The sequence below is a fragment of the Micropterus dolomieu genome, linkage group LG16, assembly GCF_021292245.1.
Source record: "Micropterus dolomieu isolate WLL.071019.BEF.003 ecotype Adirondacks linkage group LG16, ASM2129224v1, whole genome shotgun sequence".
In the NCBI taxonomy this organism is placed as follows: Eukaryota; Metazoa; Chordata; class Actinopteri; order Centrarchiformes; family Centrarchidae; genus Micropterus; species Micropterus dolomieu.
The window spans coordinates 21,683,033-21,706,217 of record NC_060165.1 but is presented as its reverse complement, the minus strand read 5'-3'; the positions used below and the strand labels follow the sequence as shown (position 1 = coordinate 21,706,217).

General features: G+C 39.8%; 1 protein-coding gene across 1 annotated transcript in view; it reads right to left on the bottom strand.

Annotated features, from left to right (window-relative positions):
* The window catches only part of usp6nl (USP6 N-terminal like), an 86,550-nt gene that overhangs the window by 21,743 nt on the left and 41,622 nt on the right, over positions 1–23,185 (bottom strand). Inside the window, exons 2-3 of the mRNA XM_046072696.1 lie at positions 8,971–9,044; positions 1,182–1,261 (exon numbers count right to left, since the gene is read on the bottom strand). Coding sequence (XP_045928652.1) covers positions 1,182–1,261; positions 8,971–9,044 — 154 coding nt within the window. The remainder of the gene's footprint in view (positions 1–1,181; positions 1,262–8,970; positions 9,045–23,185) is intronic.

Sequence of the window (23,185 nt, the reverse complement as noted above, 5' to 3'; positions counted from 1 at the left end):
GTCTTTTTGCAATAAAGATTTAAGGAGGAAAAAAGATTCTGATTATTCCAACACAACATGAATGCACCATCAGTCACCGCTCCTGCCTCCTTTTCTAAGCGCGCAGGAGAAGTTACAGTGGCCAGCACGGTCTGTCGGCTCTTGTGCTAAATAATACGTGTGGTCCTCCATTTGTCCAAATTTCTCTTCTTTTCTTACTTCTAATAAACCAGACGACTACTGCTACTTTCACTAACTGTAGTTGTTGTGTTTCTTCTTCTTTGTACGCAATTTAACGTAGTGACGTAACTCGCTCTGTAGATCCGTTTGTCTGTTTGGGCTGCTGTAGAAACATGCTGGCGCAACACAGCGACTTCATATATGTAGATAGAAATAGGTCATCGCTAAGGTAATAAAAACATAACGGTTCATCATGTAAGGTCTTAATACACCACTAAAAACATAGTTATGGATATTATATTGCATTTCTGTCAATAGATCCTCCTAAATATTACACACTGAACCTTTAATTTAAATTATGCAACTTCTGTTTTTCTTGATTCTTCACTGAACAAACCCAACATTTTGGGGAAACGGCGAGTGTGAAAATGCTCTTTAAGTTAACGTCTATTCTTGCTCTGCTCTTTTGGCCCACACAGCTTCTTCTTTCTTCTAAAAAGTACATGGACATCATGAGTTATCTTGGCTCGTCTGTGCTGCTAGTCTGCCCAGTCTACAGCATCTTTCCTGGGCTTTATATTTGTCTTCTTCCTTGTCCAGTCAGTGACCTTCACCTCAGGCTACTTCTGTCCCTGTCTTAAATAATTATACAACCCAGAGGTTTCTTTCTCCCACCATCCTACACTCTCTCCCTCCATGTTGCGCTGCCTATGGTCTGGATCGTACCACTCTATCGTAACACTGATGCCCTGTGATTGTGGCTAACCACGTTTCCTGCCTGCATGAGCCAGCCTATATATAACACTTCAGCACAGTGCTGTTTAAGATCCTCACAGCCTCCCGGCCAGCGCGGCCAAAGCCACAAACACACTCTTCCCTCAGCGACACTCGCCTTCGCAGCCTCTCATTTTCCCCCTTTTCTCTTCAACCTGGTGCTTCTGTTCAAACTGGGCTTTGGAGGGTTTTCATTTAGTTATTAGGAATAGTTATAGGTTGTGATGTTTTTCTGTGCGAGTCCTTACTGGACGAAGCCAAAGCGGTCGATGACTTTGTAGAGGTGGAAGTTGGTGTCCTCCCAAGGCTCCACGGTGGCCTCTTTTCCCTGGAATCAAGAAGAAGAAGAGAGAGAGGAAACACCATAAATAGCACTGAAAACTAAAACACAACATCTATCTGTTTCGGAGCAGTTTCCATAAAGATCTCTGATTACCAAGAATTAGTAATGCTAGTGAATGCAAGATGAACGATAAATAAAAAGATACAATAAGCCAACGACTTGTGTGAGTGTAAACAGACCTAAACAATTACCTGATTAACTAATTAGTTCATCAACAGAAAGTTAAATAAATGGTAATAATAAACTTTAATAGGCACAAGATATCTGGTAATTAAAATAATACAGTAATAAAATAAAATAAAATAACACAAAACCCCCAACAATCAAGATGAATACTAACAATTAAACAGATAAGACATATTGGCATTCAAAGATACGTTTTGAGAAGTGATTTAAAAGATGTCCTCCTCGGACAAGTAGTTCCAGAGCTGAGGGGCCCTGAGGATCTGAGGCCGTGCTCTGGCTCACAGGGGAGCAGCACTTCAGCAATGTAGCTGGGAGCTGAACCATGAACAGCTTTAAAAGAGATCACTAAAATTTTAAGATCCAATTCCAAAACTAACTGCTATCCCGTGAAGAGAGGCTAAAACAGGCGTGATGTGATCTGGTCTTCTAGTATTTGTTACAAGCCGACTCAAACCTGAATACAATGAGGTAACAGTAATCTAAAAGAGATGAGATAAAAGCGTGAATGACCTTCTTAAAATCAGGTCGAGAGAGAAAAGACCAGATCTTTTGAGATGCTGATCAAACATTTGTAATTTGTTTTTCAAATGAAAGGTCAGTGTCAAATTTAACGCCCTGGTCTCTGGCTGCAGGGTTGATATTAGAAGACAGGGATCAAACTTGTTTCTGTAAAATAAGGATGGACTTGAGAAGCGAGAGAGAGAATTATTTCCGAGTTGTGGTGGAGAAGATTTTGGGACATCCAGCACTTTATTTCTGACAGACAGTACAGAAGATGATACAATTGTGTGTCATCTGCATAACAGTTGTACTGGGTTTTGTGTTTATTTATTATCTGTCCCAGTGGTAACATGTACATACGGAACAACAATGGGCCGAGGATGGAGGTTTGGGGAACACCACAGGTCAGAGGAGCCACTGAATAGGAGGTTTTACCCGCAACAGCTGAGAAAGTCCTGTTTGATAAATAGATTTTAAACCATAATAGAGCAGTGTCCCTGATGCCAACGTACTACAACTCACTACTGTGTGCTTAAGGCAGGAGAGAACGGAGCCAGTGGACATAGAGCTATTTACAATTGATAAAATACTGGGACTGCTGACAACTATTATGATAACTGATTCATTATTCAATTCTTCGACAAGGAAAACAAATGTGTGTCTCTAATGAAGTTGGGTTTAGACAAAACAAGCTAAATGAATTCATCATCTAAGGTTCTTGGGAATTTTAATGGGCATTTTTCACAGTTTTCTGACATTTTATAGAAAAACTAATTAACTGCTGAACAAGAACAATGAGTATTTGCAGCCTTGGTGTAAAGTAAGTAAGTCGTGTGTAACACAGGCTTGACTTTTGACAAATTATTAAAATGTTTAATACAAGACTTCCATCTGAATTGGCCTACCAACTCAAGTTTTTATTTTCAGTTTTCCAGTTTCAGTCCAACCGTACAAAAAGTATAAAACTAAAATCTTACCAAAAAAATCTTTATTTTTTATGGATTTGATGAACGAGCACAGTACATGGACCTCAATCTCTATATGAGGGAACATTGTTTAAAATCACTGAAGTTAAGAGAAAGAAAAAGATGAGAACGGAAAAAAACTATAAAAATTAAATAATAATATTACTTCTACGTGCTGGACTGGGTTGGGTCACCTTGGACTCTGGGAAGGTGATTTATTTTTCACTATTTTCTGACATTTTATATAAAAAAAAGGTGATTTAGCTAATGTGAAAAAAAATCGGCAGATCAATCGACAGTGTAGAAAATTATTTGCTGCAGCCCTGCAGCTTGTGTGATGCTGGGTGAGCACTGAAATAAACTGAACAGTGACTTCTGATTGATCGCTGACCAAATTACATGCCAGCCACGTTTTTCAGGGGCAGAGAATCATGCTTTGATCGGCTGCTAGATTACGAGGGGACAGCCACGACTCTGGTGCCCTTGGGAAAGTGTGTCGGAGTGAGTGTGTGTTTATGAGACACCACGTGTGAGCAGCGATTAACAGGTGTGAAATGAACAGCCAGACGTCCACCTGCGTCACCGTCTGACTCCAGGCCTCCGAAAAACAGTTCTAGTTAATTCACCATCATGGGCCGATGAAATAGAAACCCCACAATAAGAGTTTGTGAGGACGGATTATGTAGAGAGAATATCAAAGAGAGACAGAGCGTGTGGGGAAAAGAGTAAAGGATGAAGATAGTTGAAAAAGAGTCAATGTAAAGCTCATAACGTAACGTACAGAAGTATGCGAACGCAGCGCTTTGAGTTACGTTCAGCAGATTTGAAGCTGCACTTTCAAGCAGGATGGAAACTGTCTGTTTTGATTTATGCTTCAGCTTTCTTTTTCATTTCAATCTCTTGCTGCTATCACATGCCTTAAGACTCAACCATTTTACCTCCGGCTCACCCAAAATAACCACACGTACAGTAGGTACGATTCCTGTGGCAGGATGTAGTCCAGGCGACGTTTGTGAACCACCCGGAGTGACCAGGACACTCACTGTGAGAGAGATGCTGCTGTTGAATTTTTAAATGTAGTTTTTCCAATCCTGTGAGCAACACAGAAGTTCCCATAATGCTTTGGGGGATGTAAACGGGAAGTATAATGTTGCTGTGGTTGAGCCCATAGACTGTATATAAGAAGTGGACGTAGTCATCGTGACGTCACCTGTTGGTTTGTGGAATGCCGTTTTGAAGCCTCGAGTTTGGCCGTTAGGGCGCCGCCATGTTGAGTTTTTGCAACCAGCAGGACTGGACGCAACCATACGTGGAAGAGACGGTGGAGCCGACGGCTCGGTGTGGATTTAGCTAGCTTGCTTAACTAGGTGCATCTGTAATTCACGTTAAATGTCAGTTTAACTGTTATGATAATTTTGTCTCAACGAAAAACACGCTTAAAACAAAATCTACTCACCAGAGAAAGAGAACAGCCGACGCCTAATGAGCTTTTTTTGTATTTTTTTAACTGGTGGTGCTGGTTAAATTTACACAGTGCCGTGGGTACGAGTCACCCTAGCATGATTGACCAGTTGCCATGGTAACGACTTATCATCATAGATAAGCATACTTTGCTTTATGGTCTATTTCACTCTAAATAGGACCATAATTTACTAAATGAACATCATGTTGTATTGAAGAATACATGAAACTAGCAACTGAGACCATAAACTTATTAGTAAAGTGTTTACTGAGGTAATAAATGAGGTGAGAAGTTGGGTCATTTCACCATTATTTCTAATGGAACCAGACTTATTTTTGCAACCAGAGGAGTCACCCCCTGCTGGCCGTTGGATAAAATGCATGTTTAAGGGACTTCCATGTTGGCCTCACTTCTCAGACCGGAAGCTTCCCGCTTGGTTGAGCCACGTTATTTTAGCCTATATATCTGTTTACATTTTGGCGAAAAGTATGCTGAATTAGCTGCAGTGGATATAAAAAGTCTTATTGTTATTGTACAATAACTCGAAGATTTCAGTTTGTTTTTCAGTTGAATTGTTCACATTATAGGTCACATTAAAGGAAAAAAGATCTGACATGATTTATGACACGGGTGTGTAGGCTTTTTAAATCCACTGTATAAGCAGTTTACCCATGGGTGTACAGACACACTGGATTACTTGATACTGAAGAAAGTTTAAAAACGTGATGATTCTCAGGCAAGTTCTGAAGCTATAAGGAGCGTCTTTTTTTATTCTTATGATCTGTAAGTGGATTTAGGGATGTTCATTTATTTAGTGGACATTGTTCGTTCCTGGGAAAGTATAAGTCTCATGTGTTCACATTTGACTGAATTATGACTCGCATGAAAATGGAGCAACTGCTGACCATGTTGGTAAGCAGCCAAATTGGCAAGCTGAACTACAATAACTGACTTCCTTTTGTTTTCACCGGCATTCATTAGTGCCTTTAATCTTTCGCAGTATCTGTGGCTCTTCTAGTTTAAAAACTTCTGCATTAGAGGTACAGTCATTTGGGTGAACTGACCCTTTGAGTATGACCTACCATGCCAAGCATGCTGGGTCCTCCATTTCTATTTGCATACAAAGTTTTATTATCTGATTTCCCGTCATTCCAAATGCTTCTGAATTTATCCGTCATTGTGCTGAACACAATGCAGATTGCATTAGTAGTGCGAACAAATATTCTCAAGAAAATACAGAAGACTAATTAGAATTTTAAATAATAAAAGGAAGAAAATGTATTTAGGCACCGGCAAACTCATATGTTCAAATATGACACACAATTCATTTAGAATAGATAACATCTGTGATCATTTGTGACCCGTGATCCCATTTTAAAGTCACACAAATTATCATGACTCCATCAGTTTGCTGAACTCATCCAGGTGAGAATGGGATCCTTTAGTCTTCCATTTTCAATAGCATGGAGGACGCTGCAAACAAATGTCATTAATTTATTTTGAACCTATTTAATTTGGTTAATTTTCAGATATACATAAAAATGAATTTATGTAATAATGCAATTCATTTAATCATGAGTAGGAATGAATTCCTAAGTGACCCCATGGATACCCATATCATAACCCAACTTTGGGTTTTTATATCTTATATCTATATAAGGGTCTTTATATCATAACCCAACTTTGGGTTTTTATATCTTATATCTATATAAGGGTCTTTATATCATAACCCAACTTTGGGTTTTTATATCTTATATCTATATAAGGGTCTTTATATCATAACCCAACTTTGGGTTTTTATATCTTATATCTATATAAGGGTCTTTATATCATAACCCAACTTTGGGTTTTTATATCTTATATCTATATAAGGGTCTTTATATCATAACCCAACTTTGGGTTTTTATATCTTATATCTATATAAGGGTCTTTATATCATAACCCAACTTTGGGTTTTTATATCTTATATCTATATAAGGGTCTTTATATCATAACCCAACTTTGGGTTTTTATATCTTATATCTATATAAGGGTCTTTATATCATAACCCAACTTTGGGTTTTTATATCTTATATCTATATAAGGGTCTTTATATCATAACCCAACTTTGGGTTTTTATATCTTATATCTATATAAGGGTCTTTATATCATAACCCAACTTTGGGTTATGATATAAAGACTCCATTCCAAGGCTCCATTTCAATGTTTTTAAATGCTGGAAAACTGTTCATAAGCACATGTTCCTAAAATATGGATGTGAGGAAAGAGTTTAAAGACAGAAAGACTTAACACTACAGAAACAATTAATGATTCTCTAACCACGACTTTCTAGCCGCTCTCCACTGTGTTCGACTAAAATATCTTAAAAACATTCTAGGAGAGACAGATGGCCTGTCCGCCGTTTCACAGGTCAGTCTGACGACCAGATGTTGAGGTGAAACATTTCTAAATTCATCTTCACCCAGCGTCTGCACCGCACCATCAGCAGAGACACACAAGTAACTAAATAAATAACTCACATCTCTGAAGGATCAAAGGAGCTCCGTGTTTTATCCCACCGAACACCACCAGTGTGTTCACACCCTCAAATAAGAGTCAAGGACCCCGCATCGTCACGGCCGACACATTTATCATTTCTCTCTCTCTGCTTAAAATCAATTTCAGGGTGAAATTAAAGTCTGACTCTGACTGCTCAGCGCTTCTATGATTGTGTGTCACCGGAACTCTGTGATCGACTGCACAATCCAGTCATGTGTGCTTTCTTTCAGTGCCACTGTTCAGGATTTCTACAGTTTATTACCTGACTCATAAAAATAATTTAACTTTTCCTAACCTTTTTTTCTTCGGACCTCCTTGTCACCGCTCCTCAGAAGTTCAGTGACTACGCAGAGTGATTTTGCACTCTCAGATGGTTTCATTTTAATTGTTTTTAGAGGCCCGAGGAGGTAAAATAGCACAGTATTTCAAAATTATTAAGCAAAGATTAGAGCAATGTCTTTTTTTCCCCTCATTTCCTACTCTGGTAATCATCTTCACACTCATTAGATTAATCTTGTGACCCACTGTGGGGGTCATATCCCCTAAGTTGGTAACCACTGCAATAAAGAAACACTTATTTTTTTATTCTGTAACTTAATTTATGTTACAGTTATCACAAGGATAAAAATCCTTTTACCAAAAACAGCAATATTTGGACATGAAGGAAGAAAGCTATGAAAGACATTTTAATTAACAAGACTAAGAGTCTCCAGTCATGTTAGCGGCCCTGGGAGACTGCACAGTGGTGCTTTGCGCTGAATGCTAACGTCAGAATAACAACACTAACATGCATGTTCAGCGGGTAAAGTATTAGTTTAGCATGTTAGTGTGACAGCATCTGCTAATTAGCACAAATCACAAGCACAGCTGAGGCCGGTGATGTATTAGTTTTGCAGGTATTTGGTCACAAATCAAAGTCGGTCACAATTCATCCTGAGAGGAACAAATTTCATGGCAATCCATCTGATAGTTGTTGAGATATTTCGGTCACTTTCTGAACAAAGATGTTGTACTTTAAATATTGGCTCCAAATATTATAATAATCAGTGGCCTCGATCCAAAACTATCAGCACAAGTGGCGGGCGTGAAAACACAGACTGCAGTCGGGCTTGAGTGAATCTGTCATTTGGAAACAAAACACTTAATTTCTGCACATTCTGCAAAGACAAGAAATCATGTTAAATATCCCCAAATGAGTTGAGCTGGCTGGTGTGGAGCGACGAGCAGGACGCGCGTGTGTGGTCGGCGCGATAACAGACTCCATTAAACTCCTCCCATCCCTGACAATGACACTGATTTAGCTGTGATTGTGCCTCATTCGGCCTCGCCAACAAGCACACACACACACACACACACACACACACACACACAAACGCCTCCATCATCTCCTCTCTTCATGGTCTCTTCACTCTTAATGAGGCAGCCTGATTATGCAGCCTGCTGGACTAAATTTAAAAAAGACTAATTTACAAACCAAGCGTGGTGGGCTGGTCCGACTGATACCGCCGGGCTGTGAAATAGAGGTGTCACTCAGGACACATCCACATACACACAGTGTACACACACACACACACACACACACACACAGTGGAGAAACTATGGAGAGTATCACTGATTGATTCTCTTAAAACCACAGCTCCTGCAGGAGATGTTTGTCTTTCGCTGCCCTTCTGACACAGTTAGTGTTGTAGTAGTCCACTGAACATGCACACTGTGTGGACCATCAAGGTGGCTTTTTAATTGCTTCATTTACATTTTAATTTTCATTGGCTCTGGCTGAGGATACTCCATGTTTCCAATGTTTCAAATACAGAGCGGCACATTCTGCACGCAGCTTGCTGTGATTATTGTGTTTCACAGGCAATAAGGCAGAGATTTATGGAGTCGTTTCACCACAGTGTTATGAAGTTTCGGTCTTAGCATGAGTGAATAGCTGGAATTTGGCTTAGGATGACCACAAGAAAAACCTATTGTCGTAAGTTACACCTTCACCAAAACTTTTTCAGAGTAAAGTATGCTTACTGCTGGAGTTCTCACCGTACCTTGTCATATTTGGCGACTATCTCAGCCCGCTCCTGGTCAAGTCTCACCGCCGCATCCTGCTCGGTATCAGACGCTGGAGAGAGAGAGAAAGAGATGAGAAGAGACAGGAAAGATGGATGAGTGTCGACAACTTTCAGTACAAACTTTTAACGGCTGTGTGCTCAGTGAGCTGCAAGCAAACAGCGATCACACGCTTTGAGTTTGTGTTTTCAGGCTGTTACACAAAGACAAAAGAGAGAAGAATCACGTTTGTTATCAATACCGAGTGTGTGTTGGTTGTGATTATGGACATCCACCAGCAGCGTTTACAGATGCAGCAGCATAATATATATAACTGTTTTCATTTTAATCAGTACTTTCAAACAAGAAACTAAACGTTAACATGCTGATGTTTATCTTAGCATGTTAGCACATTAACGTGCTATGCAACATTTGGCATGTCAGTGTAACAAGCTAAGATTTAGCATGTTATTTGCTAGCTAGCTCACTATATTTATTAAATCAAATTTACATTTGAGTGCTGGTATTCTAAGTTTAAAATGTACGCGTGATATACTGTACAGTCGTGTCCTCAAATAGAAAATAAAATGTAATGCAGTTCTTTGTCTTTCAGGTGCAGACATTACAGCAAGTGTCTGCTGATCTTTATAGAGTGAGTGTTAAGCTAACATCTTAAAGTTAGCACGTTAGCATGCTATGTTAGAATTAATCTGCAATCTCATTCATCTCGATCAGCCATTACTTTTGGACTCCAGTAGTGAATTTAAGTGTTGGACATTTTGAACAGCTGGTGACGCTAGATGCAAGGGTATCACCAAAATCATCGGATTTATATTATACATTTCGTGGCAATCAATCCGACACTGTTAAGGTTAGCACGGTAATAAAGCCTCAACAACTATTACACAGACTTTACACAGCTAGTTTTCCTTTAAAAGTAAAGACAATGCGGGCCAGTATCAACTCTAAAGTGAACCAAACACTGTAGGAAAATGTCTAAAAATGTCCTTCTGTATCTTTTTTGAAGTGTCAAAGCTGTCTTTTCTCCTTGCTGCATAACCACCAGATTATTCTGTCATCACAGACATGCTTTGTGTGTTACTCTCCCTCAGCGTGCCAGGACCATGAGCTGACGTGGAGGACACACACACACTTGTGAACACAGAAGAAAGAGCTTGGTGAGGTCAGCAGGAGCACGGTCAGCCTGACCTCAGCCTGGGAGAATAATGTGTGTCTATATGAAGAAGGCTGACGACAGGAGCTCCTTCAAAGTGACAGCTGTTGTGAGAGAGAGACGTCACAGTGGCACAGAAAGGTTTCCTGAGCTTATGCGCCACACAGCGCGGGTGTAAATGCGTTTATAGTTTTTGCTACAGACGCTGATAACACACACACACACACACACACAGTGAACATCGCTCACTTCCCTGTGTACCTCAGGATTGTAAATCAGCATTTCCCACAACAGTTTCCACCCTTATCCGACAACATCTGTCACACCACTAACACACACACACACACACTTCCTGATTCACCGTACCACGAGAGGGTCCAAACATCGGATGTGTGTTAACAAAGCTGGCGCACACACTATTAAGTGGGGTCATGTTGTGTTTATGTTGAATGTAATGCGCAGCACGTAGTAATGGAGGCGTATAATGAATCATACAAGAGGAGAAGCAGCCGGCTGGCAGCTGCCTGAGCGAGGACACGGTAAAACCTTGATAATGAACTTACTGAAGAGGATGAAATTCCTACATGGAACTTTTATTAAACAGATACTGATTGAACTGTTACCGTCATGTTTGATAATTAAAGTTTATCAACGCCTTTACAATATCCTGTCTCAGTACAAATCATAATTCTTTAATTCGTCGTATACTACTATCGACCTTTTCAGACATGTAATACACAACATTGCTGACTTCATGCATCTATTAAAGTGATGGTATTTTGTCATTCAGACATACAGTAGGTGACAATTCATGACTCGTTTAACTCCCATTAACTCACATGTATGTAAAACGTTTTGCTGGACATTAATGTATAAATCAATGCATGGAGAGTGTATTTGTTATATTATTATTGTGAAAGTTTTTTTTCTCTTCTGCTCCGCTTGCACCGCAAGGAAGAACTGTTTTTATAGACTTATATGATAAGATCAAAAAGTTATTTCGTTTCATCCTGAGGGGATCTGTAACCAATTTTCATGGCAATCCATCCAATTTAGGATGTGGACCAACCAACCTGGGATCACTGTACACAGGAGCAAACAGCAACACTCGTTCACACATCGATGCTATGGGTTTCAGGCGATGTCATAAAAATGTACACAAATATAAAGAAAACACACTGTCAACAGTGATCAGCTTTAGTCTCAAACTACTGGCTGAGGCCTTCATTGTTTGAATCCCAGCAGTTGCCTAATCCTAATAATTCCTTTCTTTTTGGCAGTTCTTCGGCCCTTCACAGGAATTATTTGACTCAGTCATTCTCCAACTTCCTCTCCGGGTCTCTGGGGTTCGATGGGAGGAAAGGCTTGACTGGAATTCCACAACGCTCAGAACAAACACACTCCTTACTGAGCCGGCTGGCATTTTTATGACATGATGGTGTGTGTCAGTGAAAGGCATGTCGCTGTGGGCTGCCCAGAGCACACCCAGCGGGCGAAGGCAGGCAGGCGGGGTGGGGTTGTCCATACACAACCATGCAAACTGTCTGGGGCAAATAAACAAATACAGTAAAGCCTTTTTCTGCTGGGACTTCCACCCCAGGAGGCCCTGTGGTTCCCATAGTGAGAGGGAGAGGAATTGGGGAGGAAATGGGATTCGGTCTTTTCTTTGCACTGAAGCTTAGCCTTAATTCTGAACCTCTTACAGCCATATTAGTATTCCACAGTGGCCTGACTTAAACTAAATGCAATTAGACCCCTTTTCATGCTTCAAGGATCACATTGGAGTCCGTGACGGAGATTGTGTGCATGTTTTTATTTGTGGACGAGGGGCTCTCGTTGGGCTTGTAGTAGGTCCAGAGAGTTTATACACCCCTTGTGACTGAAAGTTAACAGGGTGTTTTATTTTATTGGCTCTGAAATATTTCAGTAAATGGGATATTTTCTCTTGAATTCAATTTCAGTGTAATTAAACTTTGGACATATTTCATTTAGGCAAATTTCTACAGCACAGATGCTTTTGTTTAGATAACATTTAAGAACTTTTTCGATAAATGAAAAAGCTTTTTGTAGGGAAATAGTCTTCAAAACAGGGAATTGAAAAAAGCCAAAAATCAGTCTGGTATCTGCAACAGTATCTAATAATTTCAAATGAACCCAGCCCAAGTTGTTTTCAGTTTCAACCCGTAAATTCTTTGGTCTACTTTGCGCTGATGTTCATCAAAAATGTTGAGAAAAGTGAAGAACTAATTTGCAATTTCTCTGCTGAAGGCAGCCTGATATAAAATACCATTCAGAGAAACATAAGACGTCATTTAGACATCACCATCCATCCAACTGTACAGGGTCGCGGGGGGTTGGAGCCAATCCCAGACATCGGGCAAAAGGCGGGGTACACCCTGGACAGGTCGCCAGTCCATCACAGGGCCACATATAGACAAACAACCACTCACACTCACACCTAAGGACAATTTTAAAGACACCAATTAACCTAGCCCGCATGTCTTTGGATGGTGGGAGGAAGCCGGAGCACCCGGAGAGAACCCATGCAGACACGGGGAGAACATGCAAACTCCACACAGCATATTAAACAGGCTTAAGAAAACATGGATTAACCAACAAAACTAAAATTACAACCGTTCACAACATATAACCGTTAAAAAGAATCTGAGGGTGACCTTCCACCTCCTTCCGCTCTGAGCTGCCAGTCACTCCCCAGCTGTGAGGCCGATGTCACCTCCAGCTAATTGTCCCTGTCCTGCCGCGATTAAAATGTCACCAGCTGAACTCTGCCCTGTCCCCTGCTCTGCACCCTCACTCCTGCTCTTCATGCTGCATTCAGGTCACGTGGGAATTTACTGCCAGTTGGCTGAAAGAGTCAGAAGTCTTCACCTGTCACAACTTATCCGAAACCATCACGATACGTCATGAATTCAGGAAGTTAGGTGCAACTTCCCCAGCAGGTTTTACCATGTAACATTTGAGGTGAATGCTGTTCTCAGGTAGGAGGCTCACACTGCACACATCATGTTTTAATGCAGCAGCCTTAAAGCCGACTGGGATTTGTCTCACTTAACAGCAAAGTGAAAACCTGATATTGCACTTTCAAAGCTGTGTTAATGGGAAAATGTTGACAAGGCATGAAAAGAAAGACTTAAGAGAGCAGAGTAGAAATTATGGTTAGTAATAAATCAGTCCAGTTACATCATTTAGCTCTTACATCAACTACAGACACAGTAGATGTCTAATGTTTGTATGTTGCATTTAGCTGCAGCTGAAATGACTAGTCATTTAATCAAATCCTTTGAATGTTTTCCTAAAGAGAACTCAGCACTAAATCCACTTACGAGTTGGTAAATTACAATCAAAGTCACATTTTCACACAACCTATTGATCCATGTCCCATTATACACTGAGAGTTGCAATAGTAGTATTACTATTATTAGTAGTATTACAGTAGTGGAAATACTACCTTTACTTCTTCTAACGTAGTAGTTTACTACTAATAGGTACCTTCTATGAAAATAGCAATTTCAGACCTCAATTTAATTGAGAAAATAATCTGATGAATTATTGATAACCAACAATATATAACCTAATTTATTGTTTTTTGCTTCATTCCTTTTCTATGACGACGTGCCCTGTCCTTGAATCTCAAACCTACACACTGTGAGTGCAAAGGACAACCAGACAATAGCCAGGCTTTTATTCTCGTCTTCACGCTCAACAAAAGCCTCAGTTGGACATAGCAAGAAGGATTTTTTGGAGGAAATGTGTGGCTGTAGTAAAATCTAATTCTGCGTGTGACCACTACACTACACGCCATGTGACAGGAAGCATTGTGGGGTGAATTTGTTCCTCATTATCATTGCGGTTAATGACTAGCACGGACAAGCACACAACATGACGAGCCTAATCACAGCCTTTCTCATTTCCGCTGCTCTCCTGAAGGCTGCTGTAATGAGCCCCCTTTGTCGTTGCTTGTTGCAGCTCTTTGCTCCTCGCCTACCATTTTTTTTCCAAATATCGCGCCCTCTCATAGATGCTATCCGCACAGAAAGAGGAATAAAAACAGTAATAATAGTGGAGAGGCTTCAGCTGTAGTGTTTCTTCCCCTGAAGCCAGAGTTCAGGGTGCTAAAGCCCACACATGATCGCCACATACACTCATTCAGAGCACCTTAGTGTCCAATTATCAACCATGTGGTCACTAAACGTACCAAAAACAACACAACATAACATGGACAAATAATCAGTAAAGTAATATGTGATGATTTGTTAATATGCTGGATTGACACACAAGTGACTGAGATGTTGACACAATGATGAAACTCGGCACACACACACACAGACAGACAGACCAAATGATGTCACCCACTTCATAATAAGCTGATGAGGCAGCTGCAGACACTTTACAGTACACTATTATGTGTTATTACTGACCTTCCAAAACAATCATCTGTCTCTCCCCGTCTGTATTTGCAACGTGAACTCGACCACATGAACATGACGTGACACAAAGTGACAACCACCCAAGACTTTAGCCATTCTTATTCCAAATAATTAACTTCCACCTCTCCATACCCCTTTTCCGACCCGTTTAATCCTGCATTCAAACTGAATTTAGCAAATGTTACTGCAGAATACAGTGAAACAAAGTCAGACTACTGTTACAACAAGGTTGTAATGGTCTTTGCAAACCAGAAAACTAAGTCATTGAAAGGATGAAATATAAAGAGAAAACTTTGCCATGTTGCTACCTTTCTGTATGGTGATCTGTTTGTCTGGCTCAGCTCTACACTGTCAGACGTGGATCAACTTTGTTCAGGCTGTACTTTTTAATAGCATCCGTTACACAGCTGTGCTGTGCTAAATGCTAAAGTGAGAAGGGTCACCCCATTTAACAAGTGATGAGGCAAGTGCAGACATTTCACAGTACATCATTATCTGGATGCTTGCTTTAGCATAGCATTCTAATAATAGGGCAGTATATTTGGAAGCAGAGTGTTAGCACATGATAGTTTACTGTTGTGTGTCTGAGTCAGCACTTGCTGCTAAGTGGGTGACATCATTTGGTGTTTGTGTAAAGACCATGCAGCACAACATCACAGTCGCTTCTTATCTGGTGCAAGTTAATATTAACACTATGACTATGTTAAAATTATAAAGTTTAGCATTTTAACATGGTAAAGTTAGCATTTAAAAAGTCAGGGGATCATCAAAGATATCCTGATTCATCCTCTGGGCAACATAAATATTATATACAACATAAATATTATTAATCAACATTTTCTGGATATCCATCCAATAACGGTTCAGGTAGTAAATGTAAATGTTCCGTACTTGTATGGCGCCTTTCTAGTCTTTTCTAGTCTTTTCGACCATTCAAAGCGCTTTTACACTACATCTGTATTCACCAGTCACACACATTCATACACTGAGCCTAAGTGCTCAAACGGAAACTAACATTCACACTCACTCATACACTGGCGGAATAGCCGCCAGGGGCAATTCGGGGTTCAGTATCTTGCCCAAGTCCAAACTGCCGACCTTCCGATTAACGGCCAACCCGCTCTACCTCCTGAGCCACAGCCGCCCAGTGCAAGTGGCTACATCCATCTATATATATATATATATACATATACATATACACACACACACACACACACACACATACATACAATAACTTATTATTAACTTATTAATATATAACACCTTTACATTTGCAAAGGAGATCAAAGGCATAGAGACTGAAAGGAAAATTCAAAGGAGACAGGGCCTTTGTTGTCAAGGCCCCTTCACTCTGGAACAATCTACGAGAGGAGATGAGGTTCGCAGAGTCTGTTCCTGGTTTCACTTCTTAAGACTCATTTATACAAAATAGCTTACAATGTATGATTTATTTTTCCTTTAATTGTACATGGACTTGTTTTATTTATGATTCGTTGCACTCCCGTCTGTGCGATATTGATTTATATACGACTTGTCTATGTTTTACATTGATTGCTGTAAAGCACTTTGTTACCTGTATTGAAAAGTGCTACACAAATAAAGCTAATTTTTTTATTATTATACATCACCACATTCTTGGAAACCAGGTATCATTATGGTATCATTCCTCACTAGCTACACTGCATTAACACAATTCACTGAATGCCTATGGGATCATGATTGTCCAAGGAAGTTTAAAATCAAGGGCGACTTGACTTGGTTAAAAATAATTGAAGACATTTCGCCTCTCATAGAAGGGGCTCCTTCAGTTTTGATCATGATTATGTTATTTAATCCCACAGAAACTCAACAATTCAGCCAAGATAGCCTTATATTATTGTTTGACCTGACTTCAGAGTGCACAGAAAGCATTAAACAAATGATTAGTTTCTGATTCTGGGAAGGTAGCAAGGACAGTTCCCAAAACTACTGTATCTCTGAACTCTCTCTTTCACCAAATGTCACACATTTAGGCTATTCTATGTGATCTCCTTTTCATAACAAACGTCATAACTACTGTAATATGTTTTCACTTCCATTCACTGAGCCTTCTCCGAAACTGTTTGGAGCCTCCCATTTTGAAAACCTCTGCCACAGAGTAAAGGGCATTGCAACACAAACCATCATTCATGTATTACAAACTCATTTAAATCAAATTATAAAACACACTAATGTGTGCCCATGAATCACATACCAGAGTATTAATTAAATGTACTGTATTTTCTGAATTGTCAAAGAAATGTCCAACTCCCTGACCGGACAGAATCATTTCATCTTTTACCTCTTTTAAAGCCATCCGGTGGATCCTCCAAGCGAGCCTTAGTCCGCATTGGTTACAGTTCAACCGGGTCCAACACACCAAGAGACAACCTCAACTACCTCATCCCATAGCTGTCACTACCCACTGCTACACACCAACAGTCAGAGAGGAAATATGTCCGAGAGGCAAAGAGAAGTGAGATCAGACAACGGAGTTCACAATGCCACTGCTTGTTACAGTAGCTTCAGTAGAGAGAGAGACAGAGGCAGACAGACAGACAGAAATCTGACTTCAGGAGCGAGTCAGTCCCACTCACAACATTCCCCACCCAAACACAACAACCCAACAACAAGCTCTATTCAACACATCAGAGAGAGGGAGAGAGAAAGGACAGAGGGGATCGCTGTTTCCAGCCAACTGACGAGAGTTTCAGAGAAGCTTTTCAAAATGTCACAAAAATAAAGCGTGACTGATCGGACGAGTTATCTCTGTTTAATCAAAAGGCCTCTCCTTAGAAAGAGATTAGATCATTCATTGAGCTGATCATGACACCACAGCATGATTATTTATGATAATTTAGCAATAAAACCATTTTGCAATTGTTCATAAATACTTCTTTTGAAACGTCTCTGCGGCGGTGCTTATTTCAAGTGAAGTTGGCATAAGACAGGGAAACTGAAGGGGGCAGATGATGACAGTTTGATGATAAACAGTTTCCATTAAAACTTCATTATGAAATGGACGTGATGTACCATGAAGGGTCTTGTGATGTGGCGTGTCAGAGACAAGAGGGAGGGTGGGGGGTTGGGGGAGGCTGAAATGAGCAACAGGCAAAGGAAAGAAAAAAGTTCTCTTGAATCAATCTCCGTGCTCCATCGGTACAGGAAATATCTGTGTTTGTAAGGGGAGAGTTGGTGGATGGGACTTAAGTGCTGTTATCACTTCTGAAGCTCCAGGGTCACAGCGAGGGGAGGGTGGGCGGGGGGTTACTGCTTTCAGACGTCATCTCCATTTTCTGGAAGTCCACTTAATCCAATAGTAGAACAAAGCGCAAATAAATGGACCCTTATTCGATACCCAGATCCACCATGTACTGAGGCTTTCAGGGAAGCTTGCATGTCTCCACACTCTTTTTTTGTTAGAAAAGTACGAAACCTTGCTGAAGCAGACTTATCCTTTTTTAGTCCCCACGGACGAATCTCTTTCATAGGTTGAAGAGGCAACTTATCAAGTGCATCTGATTAAAGATAATTCTGTGAGTACCTTGGCAAAATGCCAAAATTAAACTCTTTCCATCCTGTTAACAATCTTGTCAGCCATGTACACAACTATGTAGATGTTTATCTGCATCAAATATTCAACAACAAATACATTTTCGAAGAAATGTAATGCCTCCAAGGTTATGTTATTAGTCACAACATGTCGAATTAGTAAGATGTTCACTGGCAACATAATTAATTTGTTTTCTGCCAAATTATCATTTCTTGCTTTACAAAATCCACTCAGCAATTACAGCATTATTAAAATGGTATCATTTTGATTAGGCACTCCCAGCACATGTGGTTATTTTTGAGAACTCGCAGCACACGGATTGTTAAGGCCCCATCCACACTACTCCATTTTAGTTTACAAACGGAGAATTAAAACGAATACGATCTCCAGCACACGCCAGCGTTTTAGCTGCGTTTGGGAGTTGATCTCCCAAATTGAGTTGATATTAAAACGACTGAAAACGCACATCTATTGGCCGTTCAGGTACACTGGGCATGCGCTTGCAAACATTACAGTTACAGAAGATTTGCTGAAAGAAAAAATAAATACAGGCAAAGAAGCTTTTTTTTTTTTTGCATGCACCAATAAGGAGCTGGGACTGTTACTGAATGTAACACAGGAGTGTGGCGGCAGAAAACAGAGCTTCCTTTGTCGTTGCAAAGTAAATACGGCACAGTACAAGTGTAGGCAGATGAGTGTTATTTGCACGGTACATAATATTTTAATAAAAATATTATATTAAAGCCCGGTCAGCAGCATTGTGTTTCTGCTTTGCATGACTTCTAAGACCCAATCAGAGAGCCTAGCGTGAGCGGGGCCTAAGTTTAGGGAAACATCATGGTCTTGGTTAACTCAAAACACCATTTATCCCCCAATTACAATGCTGTCCTTTCATCCTTTCCCAGGAGGGTGACAAAAGCTCACATTTGTCCACATGTGACAATGCCAACGATGGTCGTTCAGACTTGGCCTCCAACGACCACAATGACTGTCGTTACAACAGCCATGAGCACTAACGGACCAAGGTGTTTCCATCACCTTGATAACGACCCCACAGAAGTTAAATGGCTGGGATTTCCTACCAGTCAGTCGGAACTGAAGAAGACTCTTGGATGAGAGGCAAAATGTCTTCAAGTCTCTTCCACCAAGTCCAGTTGCCCTTGATTTTAACCTTTCTAGGATAAACCCACGTGGGACTCAGAATATGAACCCTGGTTCTGTTGTCCAAACCCTAGATCTTGTATGCCCACCATCCACCGCGACCATCTCACTGCCACTCGTGTGGTAAATTAATGTAGCACATTCACTCGAAAAAAACTTTTCCTGTGAAGATAATCCAGTTAGCGTTTACTGTATATTTTGCATCACAACATAATAGAAAAAGAATTTAATACTATGTAAACGTAAGGAGACAGGATTGTGGCTTAAGATCATTTGTAAAGTAAAGGAAATGCAGTTCTGCGTTATCACTCTATAAGTGTGAGTGAATGTGCCAAAGAAAGGAAGCTGCTCCTGTTAATATGTTATCTAAATGTGTCAGATACATGTTTAATCAACACTTCATATCTCCTGCTGATAATCTCATTTTCAGGTTGTAAAGTTTGATAAGGCTGCCGAAACACTGTTTTGTTTCCTTCTCCTCAGCCAATAAAAATATAAATCTCAATTAAAACTAAACTAAATAAAGTTTTAGTCAAGATATTTAACTTTAGTTACTTACAAAAGTTGAAAACTGAACCTAAATGGATTTGAGAACATGCTCCCAACTCCAGCCAAGGCAGGAAAAAGAGATTTATGCATCATATACTGAAACCCACGATGACAACACATATAAAAAAGTCGATCAAATGAATCACTTGTCAGATGAATCACTACATCTACAGTAACAATAACTCAACATCAAAAGTAGAGTCAGTGGACAAATAGTGGATTATTCTTTGTCACACAGCCTAGAAGAATATAAATATAAATGAGTAATTTGGCAAAATCCAAGGAAGGTTAAAATCAAGGGCAACTTTGATTTAAGATACATGAAGTATAAACGTCTCAACTTTAACCTTCCTTGGATATCCATGACCTCGATGACCAAGAACCTTCACAGATATAATACGGCAAAACTAACATTTTAATTCTAAAGATAACATATTCTGACAATGATCTGAATATGGTTTTTGAAATGCAGTCTGCTTGTCTTTCATATGTGCTGTCTTTTTGAGCCTCATTCTAATTTTTAAAATTTGTTGGCACTTATGCAACTTATCTCCCCTACGCGTTTCCTGTCTTCAGTTCTGTATCTTGAGATGCAAACAAGTAGTTTGGTGAGTGGGCATCCTGGCACCTTCAGGCAAAACAAAAACTACTAACAAGCAGCAAAAAAAAAGCACCTTTAACCTGAACGTTGCTGTGAATAAATTAACAAAATAAAATTAAAACCACAAAGCATAAGGAAAAAATGCTGAGAATGGGCAACAGCTTTTTGGAAATAGCTCAAATTTAACAAATGTAAAAGTCTAATTTCAAACAAGTAGCCTCATCACACCCATGTGACAGTATCTTTATGCTAGTGTAGTGAGCAGCCTTGAAGCCAAAAAAACACATTCACACAATTTTACCAATATCTTGGTGAAATGAGGAGGTAAATATGTTAGCATCTTCAAAAAAAACAAACAAGTTTTCCACTTGTTTAAAAGGAAACAGAGACCAGAATTTTTTAAAATGGAACTTTTGAACATTTGAAGTGTGGAGGTCCTCTTATAATTGAACGTTTTCATATCGTATGTATTAAGACACTGTCTTAAAATGGGCTGAATGTGTTGCATTATGGGATATTGCAGCACTTCTTCCTATCCTTTCACAGTATGTCAGTAAACCCTAAATGTCTGTAGGAAGAGAGAGTGTAAATTGTCTCCCAATGTCTTTACTGCAGAAACAGACCTGGGACAGGCACAGCAACCACAGCACCAACACACATTCCCACAAGGCAAATATTAATCAATATCAAAGTGTCTGTCAGTGGGCGAAACAGCAGCCTGGCGGATAATTAGATGCAGTCATATTGTTCAAAGAGACTAAATGTGGGTACAGATCTGAGGAAGAGACAGATAAACACAGGTCCATCACGTTATCCCAGGAGAGAAATAATAATCACATCATCAATCGCTCCTTCTCTTTTTAGATGCATTTTAAAATTGTAACTACTGTTTAAATGATCTGCTCTTTCTTTGAAGTTGTTACCCATTGTTGGCTCTTGATGTAAAGCACTTTGAGCTGCATTTCTTGCATGACAGGCGCAAAAGACGTGTATTACTATCTTTAGCAGATAGTTGCAGGATGGATGAAGCTCTGCAGCCCTGACAGACATTCATAGAAAGTGAAAAAAAGTTGCTGTTCCTCAGTGGGCCAACTTCCTCACTGGTTAAGGTTAGAGTCTGAAGTAATTTCCTTGTTCCTCTCGCAGGCAAACAACACGCACCCACTACTACTGCCATTACATTGTTATTAAACCCAGATTGACTTCTGTAACGTATAAGGCTGGAATATTATTATCTTTTCCGATTGACAAACCCAACCTCACAATAAACCCTGTCTAGATTAAAGACTGAGGCTGATTTAAAGGCTATGTCCCACCTAGTCGACTTAATTAACTGCCATCCTCTCGCACTGCGCATGTGCAGATGACAAATGGTGGATAATATGCCTCTGTGGTTAGTCGTATTCACCCCGCCATTATTTCAGAGAGCATCAAAAGCTGAATGGTTTCTTGATCATCGACAGGAAAGAGGAGGTAAAAGCTGATCAGAAATTTTTAGTTAGTCAATTTTTAGGGCACGGCTTGAGTGTCCAGGAACAATGTATAACATATTTCTGTTTGAAAGTGGTGCAACAGACACACGCATAAAAAGGCACATGCACAGACAACGCCACGATAAAATCTCCTACTAATCTGATAAGTTTGAGCCAACAACAGCTGATTGTCCTGACAACATGTGACGCTGCATAGAAGCTGATGCCAAGATCATGACCGTCACCAGTCTGTCATTAACAAGACAGGACAAGTCAGTGCAGGTGGCACTGAAAACAACCGCCTACATAAGCAGGGTTTACTGCAGAGGAAGACAAGATAAGGTAGTGGAGTTCCACCGCTGTGGGCTTTTTCACAAGAAGTAATGTTTGGCTCGTTCATGTTTTTAAAGGCTGATACTGATACTTTTGGACTGATGCTGCCAAGACCTTTTTTTTGGTTTGATTTGTAAGTAATTTCACTTCTTTTTTTGCTGTCGGCTTGGTTTGTTGTGCATTTTTCTGATTTTAGTTAGATATTTAAAATTAGTTTTTATTTCTATTTATGTGTACCCCAGGAAGACTAGTAACCACTTTCATCAAATCGAATAAAGATCAAATACAAAATCCTCGAGAGTCTGGATTCAGTATGTTTCTCCTCATATGTTCTTCTTAGCAAACCACACACCCCAATTAAAACCAGTGTTGGAGGAGTATGCCTGGGCAGTAATTCAATAATATCATCGATCAGCTTCTGGGAATCTTATCATGATGTTTAGGGGTGCAAATCAGGAATCTTATTAAATTCTTGAAGTGACAATTTGACACAAGATTTGTATTTTTGCACAATTTTCAAGCTCTTACTCCTGCTCAGTGTGTGCCCAGCCATTCGTCAATGGTTTTAGTCCATTCAGTGTATGAAATTTTATTAACCCACACAAGAATCTTTTAATCTGAATTGATTCACAATCCCAGAAGACAAGAATCACATTTCAGAATAAAGATAATTTGATGATATTGTTCAAATTGTTAATTTAAAACCTGAATTATTCTGTTTATGCTTAAGATACTTTTGCCATCTCAGATATACAATCTGTTTTTACCCTTGTGATATTTATTACAACAAAAACTAGGTACAATTTCACTTCTTTGCAGCCACAGTAAGTGAAGAAACTGACTGAGCATAAACTTAGTGATGATGCATGAGGGGCTACAGAGAGTCGTTTGATACATAATTTAAT